This window comes from Salminus brasiliensis, chromosome 23 (genome assembly GCF_030463535.1).
Source record: "Salminus brasiliensis chromosome 23, fSalBra1.hap2, whole genome shotgun sequence".
Taxonomy (NCBI): domain Eukaryota; kingdom Metazoa; phylum Chordata; class Actinopteri; order Characiformes; family Bryconidae; genus Salminus; species Salminus brasiliensis.
Genome location: NC_132900.1, coordinates 13,247,189 through 13,265,943, shown reverse-complemented (window position 1 = coordinate 13,265,943; position 18,755 = coordinate 13,247,189). Strand labels below are relative to the sequence as shown.

Sequence of the window (18,755 nt, the reverse complement as noted above, 5' to 3'; positions counted from 1 at the left end):
AGGCCCTCCTGATTCGTTGTTCAGCGGGCTCATATTCTGATTCTCCATCCGCATCCTCCGCCCTGCAGCATCAGGACCAGTGTGCTGGCGCTGCACTGCCGCGCCGCGCCGACAGAGGGCGCCCGATCACTGACTCACAATGAGAGGCAATGGCGGATAGCACTCGACGTGCGAGAATTTACAAAACGATAAACTGTGCTTCTGTTTCATTTAGATTTCGAGGTTTAAACGAGCTCTGGTTTACACATCGACGGTGGATGTAGTCTATCCGGGACCCGCTGCGTTCAGGCGGCTCAGATATTTGTATCAGAGGGCGAGGCTGAACCTAGCATCCTATTCTAACCTTCCGTTCCACCTTAAACTGCACCGGCTCCGGACTGACACTGCAGCACCATTTAAGGTGGAACGGAAAAGTCGAATCTGAAAGCTGGGAATAAGAGGCTAAATTCAGCCTTCCAGCTTTTACTAATTTAATGAAATGTCTGCTTTGATCAGTTCTAAGGTCTAAACGTTAGACTGGTTGATGGAGCGGAGGGTACTGTTACAGCACTAGTATACCAGCCATGTTAGCCTAACATGCCACCAGTAACTCGTTTAAGGAAATAAATAAATAAATAAATCATAGTAAAAAATAATTTCAGATATCAACTATGAAATATTTACTGGTAATAATACTATGGCAAGCCGTTTTAGCCTAAAATCACTCTGTCGATGCAAATTCTATCCCAGGTTTACTAGTCTCTAATGCAGTTTCTTAGTTCAGATATCAGCTATGGAAGTTATACAAGTAATATTAATAATATCAGATCTACAGAGCTATAAAACCTCCTAACTAGTCATATTGCCAGGACGACATATTCTAAATGTAATTTTGGATGGTCATATGTTACCATTGATTTACATGGAATTTCACATCTGGGTGAAACGTGGGCGAGGTGGGTTCCAGGTGGGCATGGGCACTGAGTGGATTTGTACAAACCGGATTCCAAAAAAGTTGGGACACTGAACAAATTGTGAATAAAAACTGAATGCAATGATGTGGAGATGGCAAATGTCAATATTTTATTCGTAATAGAACATAGATGACAGATCAAAAGTTTAATCTGAGTAAATGTAACATTTTAAAGGAGAAATGTGTTGATTCAAAATTTCACAGTGTCAACAAATCCCAAAAAAGTTGGGACAAGTAGCAATAAGTGGCTGGAAAAAGGAAATTGAGCATATAACGAACAGCTGGAAGACCAATTAACACTAATTAGGTCAATTGACAACATGATTGGGTATAAAAAGAGCTTCTCAGGGTGTCATTGTCTCTCTGAAGCCAAGATGGTAAGAGGATCACCAATTCCACCATTGTTGCGCAGAAAGATAGAGCAGCAATACCAGAATGGTGTTACCCAGCGTAAAATAGCGAAGACTTTTAAGTTATCATCATCAACCGTGCTTAACATCATCAAAAGATTCAGAGAATCTGGAACAATCGCTGTGCGTAAGGGTCAAGGCCGTAAAACTCTACTGGATGCTCGTGATCTCCGGGCCCTTAAACGTCACTGCGCCTCAAACAGGAATGCCACTGTCAAGGAAATAACAGAATGGGCTCAGGAAAACTTCCAGAAATCATTGTCAGTGAACACAATTCACCGTGCCATCCGCCGTTGCCAGCTGAAACTCTACAGTGCAAAGAGGAAGCCATTTCTAAGCAAGCTCCACAAGCTCAGACGTTTGCACTGGGCCAGGGGTCTTTTAAAATGGAGTGTGACAAAATGGAAGACTGTTCTGTGGTCAGATGAGTCACGATTTGAAGTCCTTTATGGAACACTGGGACGCCATGTCATCCGGACCAGAGAGGACAAGGATAACCCAAGTTGTTATCAACGCTCCGTTCAGAAGCCTGCATCACTGATGGTATGGGGTTGCATGAGTGCTTGTGGCATGGGCAGCTTGCATGTCTGGAAAGGCACCATTAATGCAGAGAACTATGTTCAAGTTCAAGAACAACATATGCTCCCATCTAGACGTCATCTCTTTCAGGGAAGACCGTGCATTTTTCAACAAGATAATGCCAGACCACATTCTGCAGCAATCACAACATCATGGCTACGTAAGAGAAGGATCCGGGTACTGAAATGGCCAGCCTGCAGTCCAGATCTTTCACCTATAGAGAACATTTGGCGCATCATAAAGAGGAAGGTGCGACAAAGAAGGCCCAAGACGATTGAACAGTCAGAGGCCTGTATTAGACATGAATGGGAGAGCATTCCTATTTCTAAACTTGAGAAACTGGTCTCCTCTGTACCCAGACGTCTGTTGAGTGTTGTAAGAAGAAGAGGGGATGCCACACAGTGGTAAAAATGGCCTTGTCCCAACTTTTTGGGGATTTGTTGAAACAACATATTTCTCCTTTAAAATGTTACATTTACTCAGATTAAACTTTTGATTTGTCATCTATGTTCTATTACGAATAAAATATTGACGTTTGCCATCTCCACATCATTGCATTCATCTGGTAGTGAACACACACTCACACATATGTGTTAGGGGCAGTGAGTACACACATACACCCAGAGCGGTGGGCAGCCAACTCCAGCGCCTGGGGAGCAGAGAGGGTAAAGGGCCTTGCTCAAGGGCCCAACAGTGGCAGCTTGCCGAGCTGCCACCCGGGAATCGAACCCACAACCCTGTTATCGATATCCCAGCGCTCTAACCGTTGAGCCCCATCTGGGCCCCATGAATACCCCAGTGGGTATTTGATCTGTAGGGCCAACATGGAACTCAAAATGTACAAAATTCTGTAAATAATGTGTTATGTAAATTATATGTAAATCAGAATGATCAAATACAGACTTCATTATATATATTCATTATATTAAAAAGATATCTACGATTGGTAATTTAAAGTTAATACTAACAATTAAACGGTAAACGATTGGATAGCATCCATCAAATATGACTGTGTCAGCAGTGTCCGATTAACGTTGTTCAGCTTAGATGACCTCGAGGGAGTCCACTTTGCAGGTTCCCACAGCTCACAGTTCCCAAGTTGTTATCTAATGTCATTGCGTCCTTCTCAAACACAACAACAGTCCTTGTGCGTCTGAAAGAATCCTTTAGTGCCTTGAAGTCTCTGAAAAGGTGAAAGAATGAGAAGAGAGAATAAATGAGTGGTTGGTAAGAGGTCCTCTGGCCTGTAAATGGCTTTACGCTGTGTAGAACAGGCGTGTGCTGTCCATGCTGAGGTTATGAGAGGTTACAAAGAACGTCACTCGGATAGCTTGTTGTCCCATAGTTCGTACTCTCGTGGCTTGAGCCCACCTCATAAGTTTGGGTTCTGCTCAACACAGCAAAAGCATCTAGATAACAGCGTTCAGCAGAATATCTAAGTCTCCTGAAAAACAAGATTGGTGCAAATCCTGTAGGATCGATGCTAACAGCGCTATTCACCTTGAAGTCAGTGGTCAACTGGTATTGTGTCGTACCACTGATTGTCCTATTCCAGCATGTCTGTTGACACCTCTGCAATATTTGGCTGGTTCCCCTCAGAACATATCTGAGGCAAAAACTGGCCAATTGCCCAATCCAGAGTAAAACTGCTTGATGATCATAGTAAGCTAAATCAGCCATGCTCAAAAAACAAAACAAAAAAAACCCCAGCATGGCCAGCTCAGGCTTGTCTAATCTTGGCTCTTGAACAGCATAGGGTATGTTGGTGGTGTATGTTGGGGTTTAGCTGGTCTACAAGCATCATCAACCTGACCAACAAGACTCGTCTGGTTGACTAGCATGACCAGCATCACCAGCAAGACCAAGCTGGTCAACCAGCATGGCCAAACATGACCAAAATCAAATGAATCATACACTATACTGGTCAAGAGCTGGTTAACCATCTAGCTTACCAGTATAGGGTATATTTTCACATGGATGACCAGCGCTTTAACCACCTTAACCATTAAAAAAACAGCTTGGAACATTAGAAACCAGCTGGATTGAGCTGGACTTTTCAGCAGGGAGATCAGACAGGACAGAAGCGAAATTCTGTCACGAACGAGAAAACTGGCTATAGCAATGCTTCACACGCTTGATGAGGCTTTGACAGATATGAAGGAGCGTCAGACAGCTTATGCTGTTCGAGACACTAAACGAGAAGATTTTGTAAAGAAACCGTATTCTAAAATTAGTATCACAGGAATCTTCTGAAAGCAGGCAGCGAGCAAACCGAAGGCATGCTAGCAAACTACTGTTCTGTTGTACTGGGTGATGCAGTTTTACAATAGGGGGGTGATAGAGAATAACTTCGCTTCAGTTGGAAAGCTGGTGTGCATCTGGCTGAAAGCAGGCTAATATGAAACACTCACATAATTCTCCTGCATTTGTTACTGATAATCATATGAATATATGACTATAATCTGTTTCTGAAGTGTTATCATGTAGAATTTAGATTTTGAGGCTTTCAGAGGGGCCAAAGGGACCCAGTCCACACGGGCTACTTCATGTGACTGGATCTGGATTGTTTCTTGATTAAATTACACATAGTAGTCAAATGTCTGGTTAGTCAGACTGAAATCCGATCGCTGTGTGGGACAGACTTGCACAGCAATAATTATGGGTATTTTGGTTGTCTTGGAGAGACAGATGCGTTTACACCGCTATAACATGTGGCTTAAATGGGTCTCAGAACTGGTTTGAGTGATTGGATTTGTATTTGGTTTAAATGCATCTTGGGAGAGTTTACGCTTGCGTTTTTATATGGATTGGCCTCATCCAGGTATAATCCTGCATGACCAGGTATAAACGGGGTCAGAGTTAATTAGGATGTATTGAACCATCCAGTACCCCCATATTTCACATTTCACACCTTGTGTTAAAGTATTACTTAAAAAGTTATATTTAAAATTATTCATTTATTTTGACTCAACAATACATGCAGTCTACCCAAGGTTGCCGCAACGTTTGACCAGTGGTGCTAATTGTCAGTTTAGATAAGGGTACCTTAGGTGCTCCTTTTAATTTCTCAGCATAATAAATCTGTTCGAGATGTAGCTGAAGGAAGCTCTACTATAACGAGGAGAACAGCAGTATTAGCTTGGGCCTTTAAGCCAGTGACTGAAGAAAAGGCCAATACAGGCCAGTCGCTCAGCTATTGGACATCTACAGGAAAGGCTAGGCTACCTGAATTGCTTTATTCATTAGCTGAATGAGTAAGAAACCATAAGAGCGAAGCAGACCTGACCATAACGGTTGATACTGTGGTTAAAAACCAGCCACAGTGCAGAACACTTGAACATGCTTGAATGCCTTCTGTGTTTGGGTGAGTAGTTTGGAGGTAAAGGCTGCTGACTAGCACGTTTGATCCCGAGTGGCCACTGTAGGAAATGGACCTCGTACCAGACGGCTGCTGTTCGTAATGTTCTTGCTTACTAAGCACAGCTGTTGTTGTGCCCTTAAGCAAGGCATTTGACCCTGGAGTACGACCCACTGCACCCTATCCTCCTGCCTGAAGGCATGCTTGAAAACGAGGGCATGTTGCTCAACGACTGTTCCTTGGGAAAATAAAATATTCCTTTCACAGATTTCTCAGAATACTCAAGCAAGTGGACGTCTCGCTGAGAAATAAGAAAAAGTGCTTGTTCACTGGAATGAAAAATGTAGTATTTCATGAAATACCAGGATTCTGAAAGTTTTCAGACAGTCCAGGCACCATAGAGAGAATTACAGAGATTAAAATAATAATAATAATAGAGTGCAATTCATTTATTGAGACAGTACTGTCCCTTTACAGTGGTGGTGACAGAAATAGTCTACAACAAAAATTACACTCGTTTAATTGAATTATCAGCAAACTTACATATTCTGACCCTGTTTACACCTGGTCACTTCATTCGTCCTGAGTCATTTAAACCAGATAAAAATCCCATTACTCAAACCACTTCAGGAGGTGGCCTGAGAGGCACCTGAGCCACATGTTATGGCAGTTTTAATGCATCCATCTCTCTGGACCTGTTTCTACTAGGCATTAACATGCGTTTTGTAGCCAGACTGAATCTGGATACACTTTGACTGGACACATGTCCGGTTTTACTTTCCTGTGTAAAAAGCTCTCCAACGCGTAACTCATTTTTTTTTACTTTTTACTTCTTGTAAATAATGATTCCTCAGCAAAACTCCTCTCCTCCCGTAGACTGTGGACAGTGTAGAGTAATGGTGGTTCTTCTACAACCTTTCCTATGATTCTCACAGTTGCATGTCCATGACAGAATCCAATCCAATGTGAATAAGATCTGTCTCTGACCATTTCTAAATGTTGTGGTTTGAGTGATCCAACTATAATCTGATCACATTGCGTCTTGGGAGTGTTTAGATCTGACTTTTTATGTGGACAAGCGAAATTGGAACGTGATCCGATCACCAAAAACGCATGATAATGCCAGGTGTATGCAACTTGAGGATCACCAAAATTCGTCTCTTCGCAAATCCCAGCTTGGAAACCCAGGGTCAGCCATGCTACCTACCCTGGAAGTATAGAGATGTAATAGGCCTTGCTCAAAGGCCCAACAGTGGCAGCTTAGCAGCCCCCTGTAACAAACCCATAACGCTGTGATCAGTACCACTCTAACCCCTGAGCTACTACTGCCGCATTCCCAAATAAGCATGAATTCCAGCGGTTTGTCACAATTCCTGCAAAATTCTAACTTGGTTTTAAGGTTTATTTTAACTAACTAAAGTAAAATTAACTTTGCTGGGCACCAGGTGTTGCCAAGTCTACAATCTATCTATCCGAGACCACCAGTGAATTTCCAGAGTTTCATATGTAATGTTTTCTCTGGGTTTAGGTTCTATTACCCCTCTTAACGTCCTTGAATACATTTTAGGCCAAAATTGTGAACCTTGTCTCAGGCATCAGAAAAGATATCTAACAATTCCCTACCATAATGTTATTTATCAACCTGCCACAATGGAACATTTCACTTTTAATCACTGCATAGGAATTTGCCTACATGTTAATGATGTATTTATGCAGATATTTTGAAAAAATTGTGGAATTCCCCTTCACCATTCAGTCACTTTAAAGTGCACCGTTAAATAACCTTAAGCATTGCCACTAGGAAGAGGTGCTCTATTAGACTATGGTATGAACTATATCACCATGTCATGAACTAGAGGGCTGTAAAGGGGTATAATATATATATATATATATATATATATATAATAATATAATGTGCATACATGCAGTATATAGACAAAAATATAACACACTTACATTACACATTTCACTTACATTCTACATTCTTCAAATCTACACATTACACTTACAGGAGTTTTTATGGCATCCAATTCTAAATCCATGGGCATTAATATTGAGTTGGGCCCCCATTCCAGCTCTACATAATGTAGTGTTAGGAGTCTTGCCCAAGGACTCTTCTTGGTGTAGCGCAGGATAATCCCCCAGATCAGACTCCAGCATGATGCAGTTGCTCACTGCCAGGTAGAGGTGTTATCCCTTGCAACACTGTCACCAAACAGTGTGACAGTTGAGTGTTTAAATAATTTAATTAACACCTGCCACATTATCACAATCATGTGATTGTTCTGCCTGCGTGGACTCCAGTTTCATCCCCTCTCCCTTGTACAGTAGTACAGAGCATGTGTTCTGCACTAATTCCTATTCTTATTACCCATGGCATGCTTATTACTGAATTTCCATTTTTCTCCATTTGCCTTATTTCTCTTCTATCCTGTAACGAGACTTGCTTTCTTGTATTTCATGTTGTGCTCTTCAGTGTTGACCGGAGGGGGATGGGTTCCAGTTTTGCATCTTGGTTTCTTCTCTTGCTCAGAGGCAATTTTTCCTTGCCACTGCCGCCACTGGCTTGTTCAAAAGAGGCTCTGACCCGCTTTGCTGTAAAGCTGCTTTGTGAAAATGCCCGTTGTGAAAAGCTATACAAAGAAATTTGAATTGCAGTGAATTAAAACCCCTAAAAGAAGAATGACAGCTAGTGCAGATATAATTCTTAATTTATTTTATTCATGAGAGTCACAAAGACCATCTGAAGATAGGACACAAAAGACAAACAAACAAAAAACTTCTCCCTCTTTCGTTTCTTCTGTTTTCCTCTCTTCCGTGTTTAGAGTGCGGTCAGGGCGAGAGAGGTGAGGATGGTCAGAGCGATGACTGTGTAGCCAGAACGATAGATCTCCGGTATTTTAAAGCCCTTACCAATATCCCATAACTGGAAGAGAGAGACAAAGAGATTGGGAACCATTGAATAAATATGAAAACCATTGGATTCACTATATGGACAAAAGTGCTGGGACTTAATCACTGAATTCAAGTGTTTCACTCAGTCTTAATGCCACAGGTGTATAAAATTAAGCACCTAGCTATGCAGTCGGCCTTTACAAACTTAGTAAAAGAACAGATCATTCTAAAGATATCACTGAATTTTAGCATGACACTGTAATAGGATGCCACCAGCGCAACAAGTCAGTTGGTGAACAGAACAGACCATGTAAAGCTACAGAGTGGGGTCGCCAAGTGCTGAGGTGCATAGTCTCCAAAAATCCGCTGGCTTAATAACTGCATAGTTCCAAACCTGCTGTTAAAGCTGCAAAGGTGAGATCAACTCCATATTACACGTGTGTTGCCCCCGCCTGCATTGGGCTGGTTAACTAACCCCTCCTGCACACAACACTGAAAATCAGCCCTTTGCCACAAGATACTGAGGTGTGAGTGCTGGCCTTGAGACTCTGCAACCAGGTAGCAGATAGATAGCTGATCAAATGTAGTTTAGCACACTGGAATTCATTTCTTTTCTTTTAATTTACTGTTTACAATCAGATGAAAACGCTTGCCAGCAGATAGCTGGCTGTGTTCCAAATTTATAGAGGGTCTGACATGAAATACAGTGTACACTCAGTGAAATACAGAGTGGGCTAGTTATGTTTGCAGAGGTAAAAACAGATCTGATGTCCTGCAAGTGTCCTATATTTTCGTCCTTATTCAAATATCAAATTGGAATGATCTCTAATCTCTAATACGGCCATGCATGACTCATAAAATCCTCCTCCATACTGAAGTTACTTAACGCAGGTTTATTCCAGTCTACGACAAAGACTTCAAGGAAATGGAAGCTAGAGGAGGTCGGTTAGAATTTTGCAAATGAGATCATGCTAAGCATTCCCTCTGGCAAGAACTGCTCTTATTCTTCACCGAAAGACATTTAGGAAGAGAGAGAATTATGCAGGTTTTCTACATAAGTCCCCAAGGAAAATGTGCTGGTGGTGATGTATCCATTCAGACAGGTGTGTGTGTGTGTGTGTGTGTGTTTACCAGGTGACGGATGCCGTTAAAAGTATGATAAGCCACTGGGAAGGACAGAGCAAATTTGGACGCAGTGATAAGAGCTGGACCAAAGGACAGGGAGTGGATCAGGTCCAGGTAATGGGGAAAACTGCCTGGTAACACCAGCGCAGCCAGCGCAAAAGCAGAAATACCTGAAACAGACAGAAGTGTCAGCAGAAAAAGCAAAACACTACTAAAAAATTAAAAAAAAAAAAAAGGAATGAAAGCTACTGCTGGCAGTTAGCATGACACAGAAAAGCAGTAGCAGCTGGTTTCATTCAAGGTTTGATACAGAATTAAATTAGGAAATACACAGAATTTATTATTAAATGCAACTGGAGGAATGGCTTACAGAGAAGTGGAAGACCTAATAAAAACAATACCACCACAATAAAAAAGAAAAAATAGAGAACAGAGTTCTATTTAAAACTGATATGGTGTACATATATACATGATACTGGAGCTGTAACGGTACATGTATTTGTTCATAGGGCTGGTCAATATATTGTAAATATCAATATAGTAAAACTATTTTATACAAGATATTTATACTTCCACAATTTCTTTTTATAAAAACATTTAAAAAACAAATATACAGCTCTCTCCATCCCCTCATCACCCAGGTTAACATTATAATCAACACAGCTTTTTCCTGAAAGTGTAATACAGCTCCCCATTATCCAAAGACACAATTTGATCATCCCAAAATAAATGAGTAAATTCTAGTGATGCTGACTGAGATTCCAGATGATTTCAGAATTTGTCCACGGCCATTCAGGTCAACATACTAAGATGACATATGACCCAATCATCATATTCAGAAAAAAAGGTGAAGGGGGAGGCTAGGGGGGCTGCAATACTACCCTGTATATATACATGTGTGTGTGTGTGTGTGTGTGTGTGTGTGTGTGTGTGTGTGTGTGTGTGTGTGTGTTTTACCTCCACTGAGAGCAATTCCTGTTCCTCTGTGAGTGATTGACATCGCCATGGGGATTGACCAACTGCAAGACACAGTTACCATAGTAACCCTGGTTCCTGGCATGTAGTTACCATAACGATGAAATAAGAATGTTCCCCACAGACAGACAGACAGACGCACACACACGCGCACACACACATGCACGCACACACGCACATTCCACATGACAAAAATCTAACAGGATTGTAATGGCTTCATATTCCATGGCTGAAAGGATGAAAATTAAATGCCAGTATTACTTTCATTTTCATTTCCATCTAATGAACACAAGTCTGGCTTCTTTATCAACTGTCGAAAGTTATAGGAGGAGCAATGAACTATGTGAAGGATTCAATTATTCTAATCAGTTATTTCATTTACCCTGTAATTATTTACAAAAAAAAGAGCCCAATATCATAATATCCTCATTAAAATACACACCACTACTGATCTGTTCCAAATACAATACCCTCACTCATAGAACAGCTGATTACTGGTCTACCTATACTGAATAGGTCAATTGTGGCCACAAACCTTGATTAATAGAGAAGAATATGACAAAAATCTGTGTAGTGTAAACTGGTCTCAGTAGTGGTCTGTTTAAAGAAAGGGCGGTGTGATTTGGGGAAGGTGGTGCCGTAGCCACTTAAGAAACGTCAGTTAGATAAATAGATAGATGTAAAAGGCTTAGTTGTATGTACGTGTTTGCTGGATTTGACTTGTTACGTCCCACGATTCTACAGCCAAATAACTCTGTAATTATGTTGTAAAATGTCATGTAAACCAAACCAGATACATGAAATATTTTAGCTCCTTCTGCCAATGTTTCAACACACCTAGTAAGGTCACATATTTACTAAGAGTGTAAAGGAAAAAAAACCTACTCAAATGCAAAGCAAACCGGCTGAGCTGTTTCTAAGATGTGAGGCTGAGGAATGGCAGCTAGGAACCACCAATGGTTCCATGGAGCTTAAGAGGCTACACAGTCGATGATACGGCTCATCAAGCCTAGATCCGATTTGAAAATCAATGGTCTACCCTGGCGAGAGCACGTTTAAGTGTGAGAGCGAGAGCGTGAGTGGAGGAGACAGCATGTGGCAGAGGGAGGGGGAGAGAGAGAGAGAGAGAGATGCACATGTAAGGCCAGCATTAACAGTTACTGCTGGAGCTTGCTGTGAAGGCAATAACTGAAGACACACTAAAGAATAATAATAATAATAATAATAATAATAGTAAAAAAACACCTACTGGGCAGGAGAACCTAATGACACTACCAGTGCTAGGAGGGTGAAAGTATGAAGCATGAAGCCAGCCAACTGCTTCTTTTCGAACTGCTGTTAAAATCTGGAGTACCACTGAAAAGCTAAACACGCTTAGAGAGGAACACTAACGGTCAGTCCCACAAACTAGCATTACACTTTGACACTCCCGGCCTTGATGCTTGTGAAACTACTTTCATCCTGCCTTCTCACAACAGAGCAGAATAAGAATTCAAAAACTTTGATTTCTGGAGGAAGAAAAAAGTGCCAATATAAAACTAACTGTTGGAATTAGACACTGGAGATGGAAAGACAGTTCAGAGGAGACAAATGGAAAATGGGCTGTTTTGGAACGTGCAGAGCTATACATCATACTGCAACCTGCCAGCAGAGGCACTAGATTTGTGGTTATTTATGTTTTAAATTTTTGATGAATCAAATAGTTCTTTAAAGTATAATTTTCTTGAATTTCAAAGATATCTGCACAGTACTGTACACTGCAATATGTTATATAGTTGGAGCAGCCAAAATTAAAACAGAAGTACCACATTTAATAACATTAAATCATTAAACATTAATAAAAAGCTACTTAAGAATACACTATTATAAAAAAAAAGAAATAAAAAAAATACTAAAAGAAATAATGGGCAGAAAGCAAATCAGATCCTTGTTACTGTGCAGTTTATGTAGGTACTACTACACTGACTGTTACTTAAAGACATATAAGCAGTTCTCAAACAAATCCACAGGGAGCCCCAGACAGTCCACACTGCAGCTCTATGTATTGTGAGTTAGCTGTCTATGGTTCCTGTGGAAAGAGGTTATAGTTACTATTCTAGAGATACTGATGACAGCCATGACAGGCTTACACCTTGTTAGGTCCATGTAATAATCTGTGTGAAATATTGTCTCACTGGAATTTTAAAGTAGTATTTGTTTTAAAATGCAGATATTTAAAAGGCAGAAATGGCCCAGATGTCCATCCCTACCTTTTGAAACCCAGTTTTCAAAACTTACAACAATGCTGCCCAAGACCACCACATCAGGAAAGAACATCATGTTACTATTCTTACAGCACTGCAGTTGTTAGCATCGATCTGCTAACTTTGTGCAATGTCTGAACTGTCTAAGCTTGCAGAATTGACCTTACTCTCCTCCTTTCTCTCTCTCTTATACACACACACACACACACACACACACACACACACACACACACACACACACACACACCTCTTACCTGTAGATGCTTATATGGGGGGACAAAGGTCTGTTGAGTCGAGTATTTTTATCCCAGAATTTGTTCATTTCCTCTTTCGCTGAAGTTCCCATGGGAACAGCACTGCACAAACACACATAATGATACATTTTGTTTTTTAAGTGAGGAGAAATAAACAGGAAATCTGCAGCAAAGTATTCACCCATTACCAAAATAGTAAAAATAATAACTCTTGCCTGTTCAAAACTTTAGACACTCTACTAAGTCAGTACACCCTCTTTGACAGACAGGTTGAATTCACATGTAGTAGCTAGGAGTCTTTCTATTCTTGCTTCAGGAATTTTCACCGACTTTTTCTTGCTCACTGTTTCACCTGAGATATTCTTCAGCATGTTTAAAATCTACCCACAGATTTTCAGTAACGTTTAAGCCCGGCCTTTTCCAAAGGTTTCAGTTTGTGTTTCTTCAAGTAGTCCATGGTGGTCCATTTTTTTTATTATTACAATTTTCCTTTTGTAGAAACAAACCTCTTTTCAGCTTTAGTTTCTTGCCTTGACTTTCACAGTCCCCCCCTAATTTTTATTTATTTATTTATTATATCTCAGACTGTTATCTCCACTGAGTTCTCCTCAATCATCAATTAGCTTCATTTTCAGATTTTAGCCATTTGTTTAGAGGAGCCCGTGGCTGTTGAGTGTTATAACCTAATTTGATTAGAGAATGTATTAAGCTCTAGGATTTCTAATGGCAATTCTTGACCTGCCTAACCAATCCTAATGAACCAATTAAGACTTAATTTAAGATTAAGAGTGTCCAAATTTTTGCATATGCAATTATAATACTATAAATTACAAAAACAAAATAGTACAAACACATTCCTCAAAGCATATTTTAATATTTCTAAATTATTAAACTGAAATAATTCAATTAAATCATGTTGACATTTGAGACTTCAAGATCCACTGACGTGTAGAATGAGGTCAGAGATTTACACCTCTAATATTTATACTTCCTTAATCTCAAATCTTCTTCATTTGTTTGTCTGTAGCGCTTTCAGGTGACAGTCAGGTCTACTGCAAGTTATGCTGCTAAAGTTAGCCTGCTACAAAAAACAGGGTCTAGCAGTGTAAAGACAAACACACACATCTACAACACAAAGGTGCAGACAATACTTACTGCCTATAGAGCACGCTGAACTGTGTCCGTGATGAACACAGACCCTGCCGGGCCAATGTCCTAGTGTACAAAGAAAGAACAAACACGTTACTGCTTGTATTCCGTGAACTAGCCATCAGACAGCCTGGTGTTGTGCAGCTCTAGTCCCAGCAGGTTGTTCAAAGATAGCTTTAATCTGCTATCTGAAAGAAATGTCTTCTAACTTTTGTCATCCTGGACAGCGCTGAACTTTGATTTACCATTACCTTCCTGTGAAAACATCTTGTATTACCAACCAAAGAGGAGAACAGCACTGCAATGTACTGCTGTGAGCATTTACACACCGAGCTCTCCGGTGCCATGGCTATTCAATATTCAAACAGATCAATACAGAGATACAGATACAGAACAGCACCTTTTTCAACAAATGGCATTAATCCATCTTGGTATCTTGGTTTACTGTGTACTTTTAGTTGGAATTTCATATAGAAATACAGCCTGTCTTCAAAAAAAGTAAGAAAGTAAGAAGTAAGAAAACATCATTCAAGCAACAACTCCAATAGTACTGAATTACGGTGAGGTAATCAACTTTAATACTGAACCCATCAGACGCTACCTAGTACAGAGCATTTAAGTTTCAGTGGGGATAAACCTTAAACCCAAGACTGTGAGCTGGACTGCAAAGTTGGTTTGTCATCTCTGTACACAGGACTGAAATGTTTATTAATGGGTTTTATTTATTTAGCATGCAAATCTCTTAGTTTCAGCCTTAGCTTTAATCTTAGTTGTTTGGTTTTTTTTTACATTATTTGAAACTGACCGTTCTTTATGTTTACATTTTATAAATGGACCAATAAATTCCCTAACATTACTCCACTACTTATGTGTTTTTGCATGACCATGACAATACAAAGCTTTACTGAAACAGCTTCCATCCCACAGATCTCTGATTACTGTCAGAACAAATGAAATAGAGAAAAGAAAATATCATAGGATCGTTTTGACTTTACCATTCATCTACAGCACTTATTGCTTATTATGTTTTCTTCCTTTGTTTTAAGACAAGCTCTATTTCTATCTGAAACTTCAACTAAAAGTACACAGTAAACCAATATACCAAGAGGGATTAATACCATTTGTTGAAGAAAGTGCTATTCATATAAATCTAAATTGACCTTTATCTGCATCTCTGTAATTCTCTGTTATATATGTATTATATATAACACACACACACATATCTATATATACATTATATATATATATATATATATATATATATATATATATATATATATATATATATGAATATGTACATGTGATGGAGGAATGAACAGTGAATGCAGGGGCATGGTCTCAATAGCCCTTCAGTGTGCCATGCACCTGGAACTGAGGAGCAGCTTTGCTATTCTTTGCCAAGATTATGCCTCAGTATATATATTTTACCCTCTATATGCAAGTTTTTCACCTTTAGCTTTGAATATTCCCATCAATTCCCTCAAATACCCATTCATTCACGTTAATTCCCATGGTAAATTTAGAAAACTCCTGGAATATCGCAACCCTAATTATAAAGAAATAATATTGAAACCCTAATTATAAAGAAATAATATTGAAACCCTAATTATAAAGAAATAATATTGATCAAGCTTTGCAAGATTATGCTTCCCTACTTGCATTTTGTTTCTGCATTGTGGCAACTTTGATTTTTTCACAGCTCTGAAACTTTTCAGATGTGCACTTCCTCAACCACTAAACGCTGTTCTTTCAAGCGCAGTATGTCTTATTTAGGATAACATATACAACGTACAACCTATAAAAAGTGAAACACTAAACATTAGGATTTACAGTCATCAATCCAGCATTTAAGTTGAGTTCAGTATCAGTATCTAGTGTGATTAGCTACGTTACTTTAGGAGAACGTGATCTGGTCCAACACTGTTACCAAGATTCAGCAGAGGCACTCAGGAAAGTTCTGTGAACCAACAGCTAACGATACGAGACTTTCAACATCGTTGGAGGTACTGACTGTGTCAGTAAGATGTAAGAAGTTCAGTAAGAGGATTACAACTCCAGGGCCAAACGCCTGTCTGGAACATTGGGACCCAGGAGCTTTCACAGAGAAACAGAGGAGAGTATAAAGTTCAGATGTTGGCAACGTCAATGTCAAACAGCTAGACAGAGAACCGAGAAACCAAGCAAAGTTCAGACTGGCTAATCTTTAAAAGACCAACTTTAAGAACATGAGGCCATCCAGCGAGAAATCTGTAGATTTGGCGGCGTCTCAGCTGTCCGTTTGAACATCTAGCTAACATCACCTTCAGACGAACTAGAGGTTCCTGCCTAAGCTGATCTTAACGGTTTCATGCGTCTCCAACAGCAGTGACTGATACAAAGAGTGAAGCCCCCCCTCCCCACAAAACAGCCCCCAAATATTCAGAAATATAGCTAGTTCAATAACTATAGAGTAACTGAACACAGTTTATGTAGCTAGCGCTAACGCTAAAGTAAAGATAACAGCGCAGACTGTGGACCTAGCGCTAGCTAGCTAATAGCTAGCTCACAGGCTAGCTAACCCCACTAACTTCGCCCGCACTGAGAGTCCGGGACCACATTCAAGCGTCGCAAATCTTCATTAACATCTGAAGAGAAAGACACAGATGCCATGTTTTAAAATTTCTGAAGTGGATAACAGGGTGAGGGAGGATAAGAAGTCACTGAGCACTGACCTTAAAACCAACGCCATGTTTTTCTGAGGTAAGGACGTGACGGCGGCGGATGGAGTAGAGGTGGAAACGCAGATTTCCAGCAGGTCTGCCCAGCGACGCTGATCTCCAAACCATCCGTACCGGGAAGTAAGATCTGACACGTAAGGGTGGGCAGTGTTTCAGACATTACATTGATGTTTGTCGACTTTTTATGTTTTTGGTTAATAAAGTATTTTTTTTAAAGCTTGCAGGCCTGCAAAATAATTAAAATATTTAAAATAATATTATGTTATATAATTATATTAAATAATGTTAGATATTATATGTTACATAATACTATTATAAAATATTTTTACAGTAATTAAAACATGTAACCTGAATATTGGGAAGCATTTCATGTTTAATTAAAATTAAATTTAAAATTAAAATATTTGCTTAAAGTGCAATAATATCACTACATCTAAAACATTTAATATTTTGGATCATGAATAAATATTATTACTGCCTTTGTAAAAAAGTAGTAGTAAACGATTTTTTGAGTATTTAACAACAAACAGTCAGAATATATGCTGCGTGGTGTTGTAAGAGCAGTAGTTATAAGTGGGGAAACAGGATTCTAGATGATACACAGGTTTACGAGGCTTGACGTATTTCATAACCTTTTACCATTTCAATTTTTTAAATTCAATTGTAATATTTGCTTTATTTTCACACTCCAGCACTAAGCTAAGTTATATTGTTTTGTTTAATATTTTACAGTGTTTGTGGACGACTCAGTGTCATTGTTTTGTGGTGTCCTACAGATCTCCATGCTTAGTTGGCGCATCTGAGAGTTATCCGAAACTGAGTGTCATTGTATTTACTACCTTCCCCAAAATGGCAACTTGTAAACACCTTTTGTAGCAGCTAAAGGTATTTCAGTTCTCGTAGTTGGCCCCTAGTTCTGAGATATTCTTGGGTCATCTTGCTGCACAGCTTGTTAAAGGTCTATTCACAAATTTCTTTGTGATGTTTAGGTCAGTGGACTGTGAGGGCCATTCCAATGCTAAAATACATTATATTTTTAGGGTCCCTGTCATTCCCAGGCCCTAAGAATCCCCCCATAGTGCCAGGTTTGAACCGTCAGACAATTTATAAAGCTTAAATGTTTGATTTAGCTGACAGTTGGTGATATGCCTCCGGCCTGATTTGCTCTAGGTGTTTAGACTTTTGCACAGGTCAAAGTGATAATTAGGATTTTTTAAAATATGTTTTTCTACCACTATTGAGTGCCAGAGCGTGCTCAAATATTTGCATACTGTGCATAAGCAAGTAGGATTTTATTCATGTAGATTCCTTAAATATGATGCTGTGCATCTGACTGCTGTCAGGAGAGTCAACAGGAAATGAAAGCACCGCCCCTATCAAATAAGTAAATCTGTATTGTTCCCCTCCACTGCAGGCAGAGTACAAATGCTACAGGCGAGTGTATCACTCCTGGCTTTGAACTAGTTGGATGGGATATAGCAGACACAAATTGTCTGAAAGTATGAGTGAATTTAATGTTGTTAGTGGAATGTTATACTTGGATACAAAATTGAAGCGCCTGTATCAACAGTACTGCAAAAGCCAGGGGCAGCTGCATTACAATCTGGTTTGGAAATTGCAACATCTCTGAGCGCCAAACCCCACTGCGAATAGTGATCATTGCGGCCTCTTTCTCCTCCATCATGGACATTTTTAAACCATGTGCTCTGTCCGCAAGGCCACTAGCATTATGGATAACTCCACCCGCCCCGACACAGACTTTTCTCACTGCAGCCGTCTGACAGAAGGTAGTCATCACTGCCAGACTCTGCAACAGCCTCTATCCCCAAGCTATCAGACTTCTCAACACACAAGGACAGAGCTGAGACCCCCTCTTACCTGACACACACACATAACACACTCTCGCACAAACATACTTCATATGCACTCACATACACGTTTCTATTGATGCTCCGATTGTGTGCCTATTCGCACACCTATCAGGTTACTTGCTGCTAAATCCTATATATAGGTATGAATCCTTTATACTCAGGACATGCTACACCTGCACCGTGGAGAGTATTCTGATGAGCTGTATCACCACCTGGTACGGGAACTG

At 39.9% G+C, this 18,755-nt stretch overlaps 1 protein-coding gene across 1 annotated transcript; it reads right to left on the bottom strand.

Moving 5' to 3' along the window:
• Window positions 1–7,992: 7,992 nt before the first annotated feature.
• Window positions 7,993–16,706, bottom strand: sdhc (succinate dehydrogenase complex, subunit C, integral membrane protein). The gene is made up of 6 exons (XM_072669145.1): window positions 16,652–16,706; window positions 13,947–14,006; window positions 12,792–12,893; window positions 10,277–10,338; window positions 9,326–9,489; window positions 7,993–8,225 (listed from the first exon to the last, which is right to left on the bottom strand). Exons 1-6 carry the CDS (start codon window positions 16,666–16,668, stop codon window positions 8,121–8,123), a joined length of 510 nt encoding a protein of 169 aa, XP_072525246.1. The 5' UTR covers window positions 16,669–16,706; the 3' UTR covers window positions 7,993–8,120.
• Window positions 16,707–18,755: the final 2,049 nt, after the last annotated feature.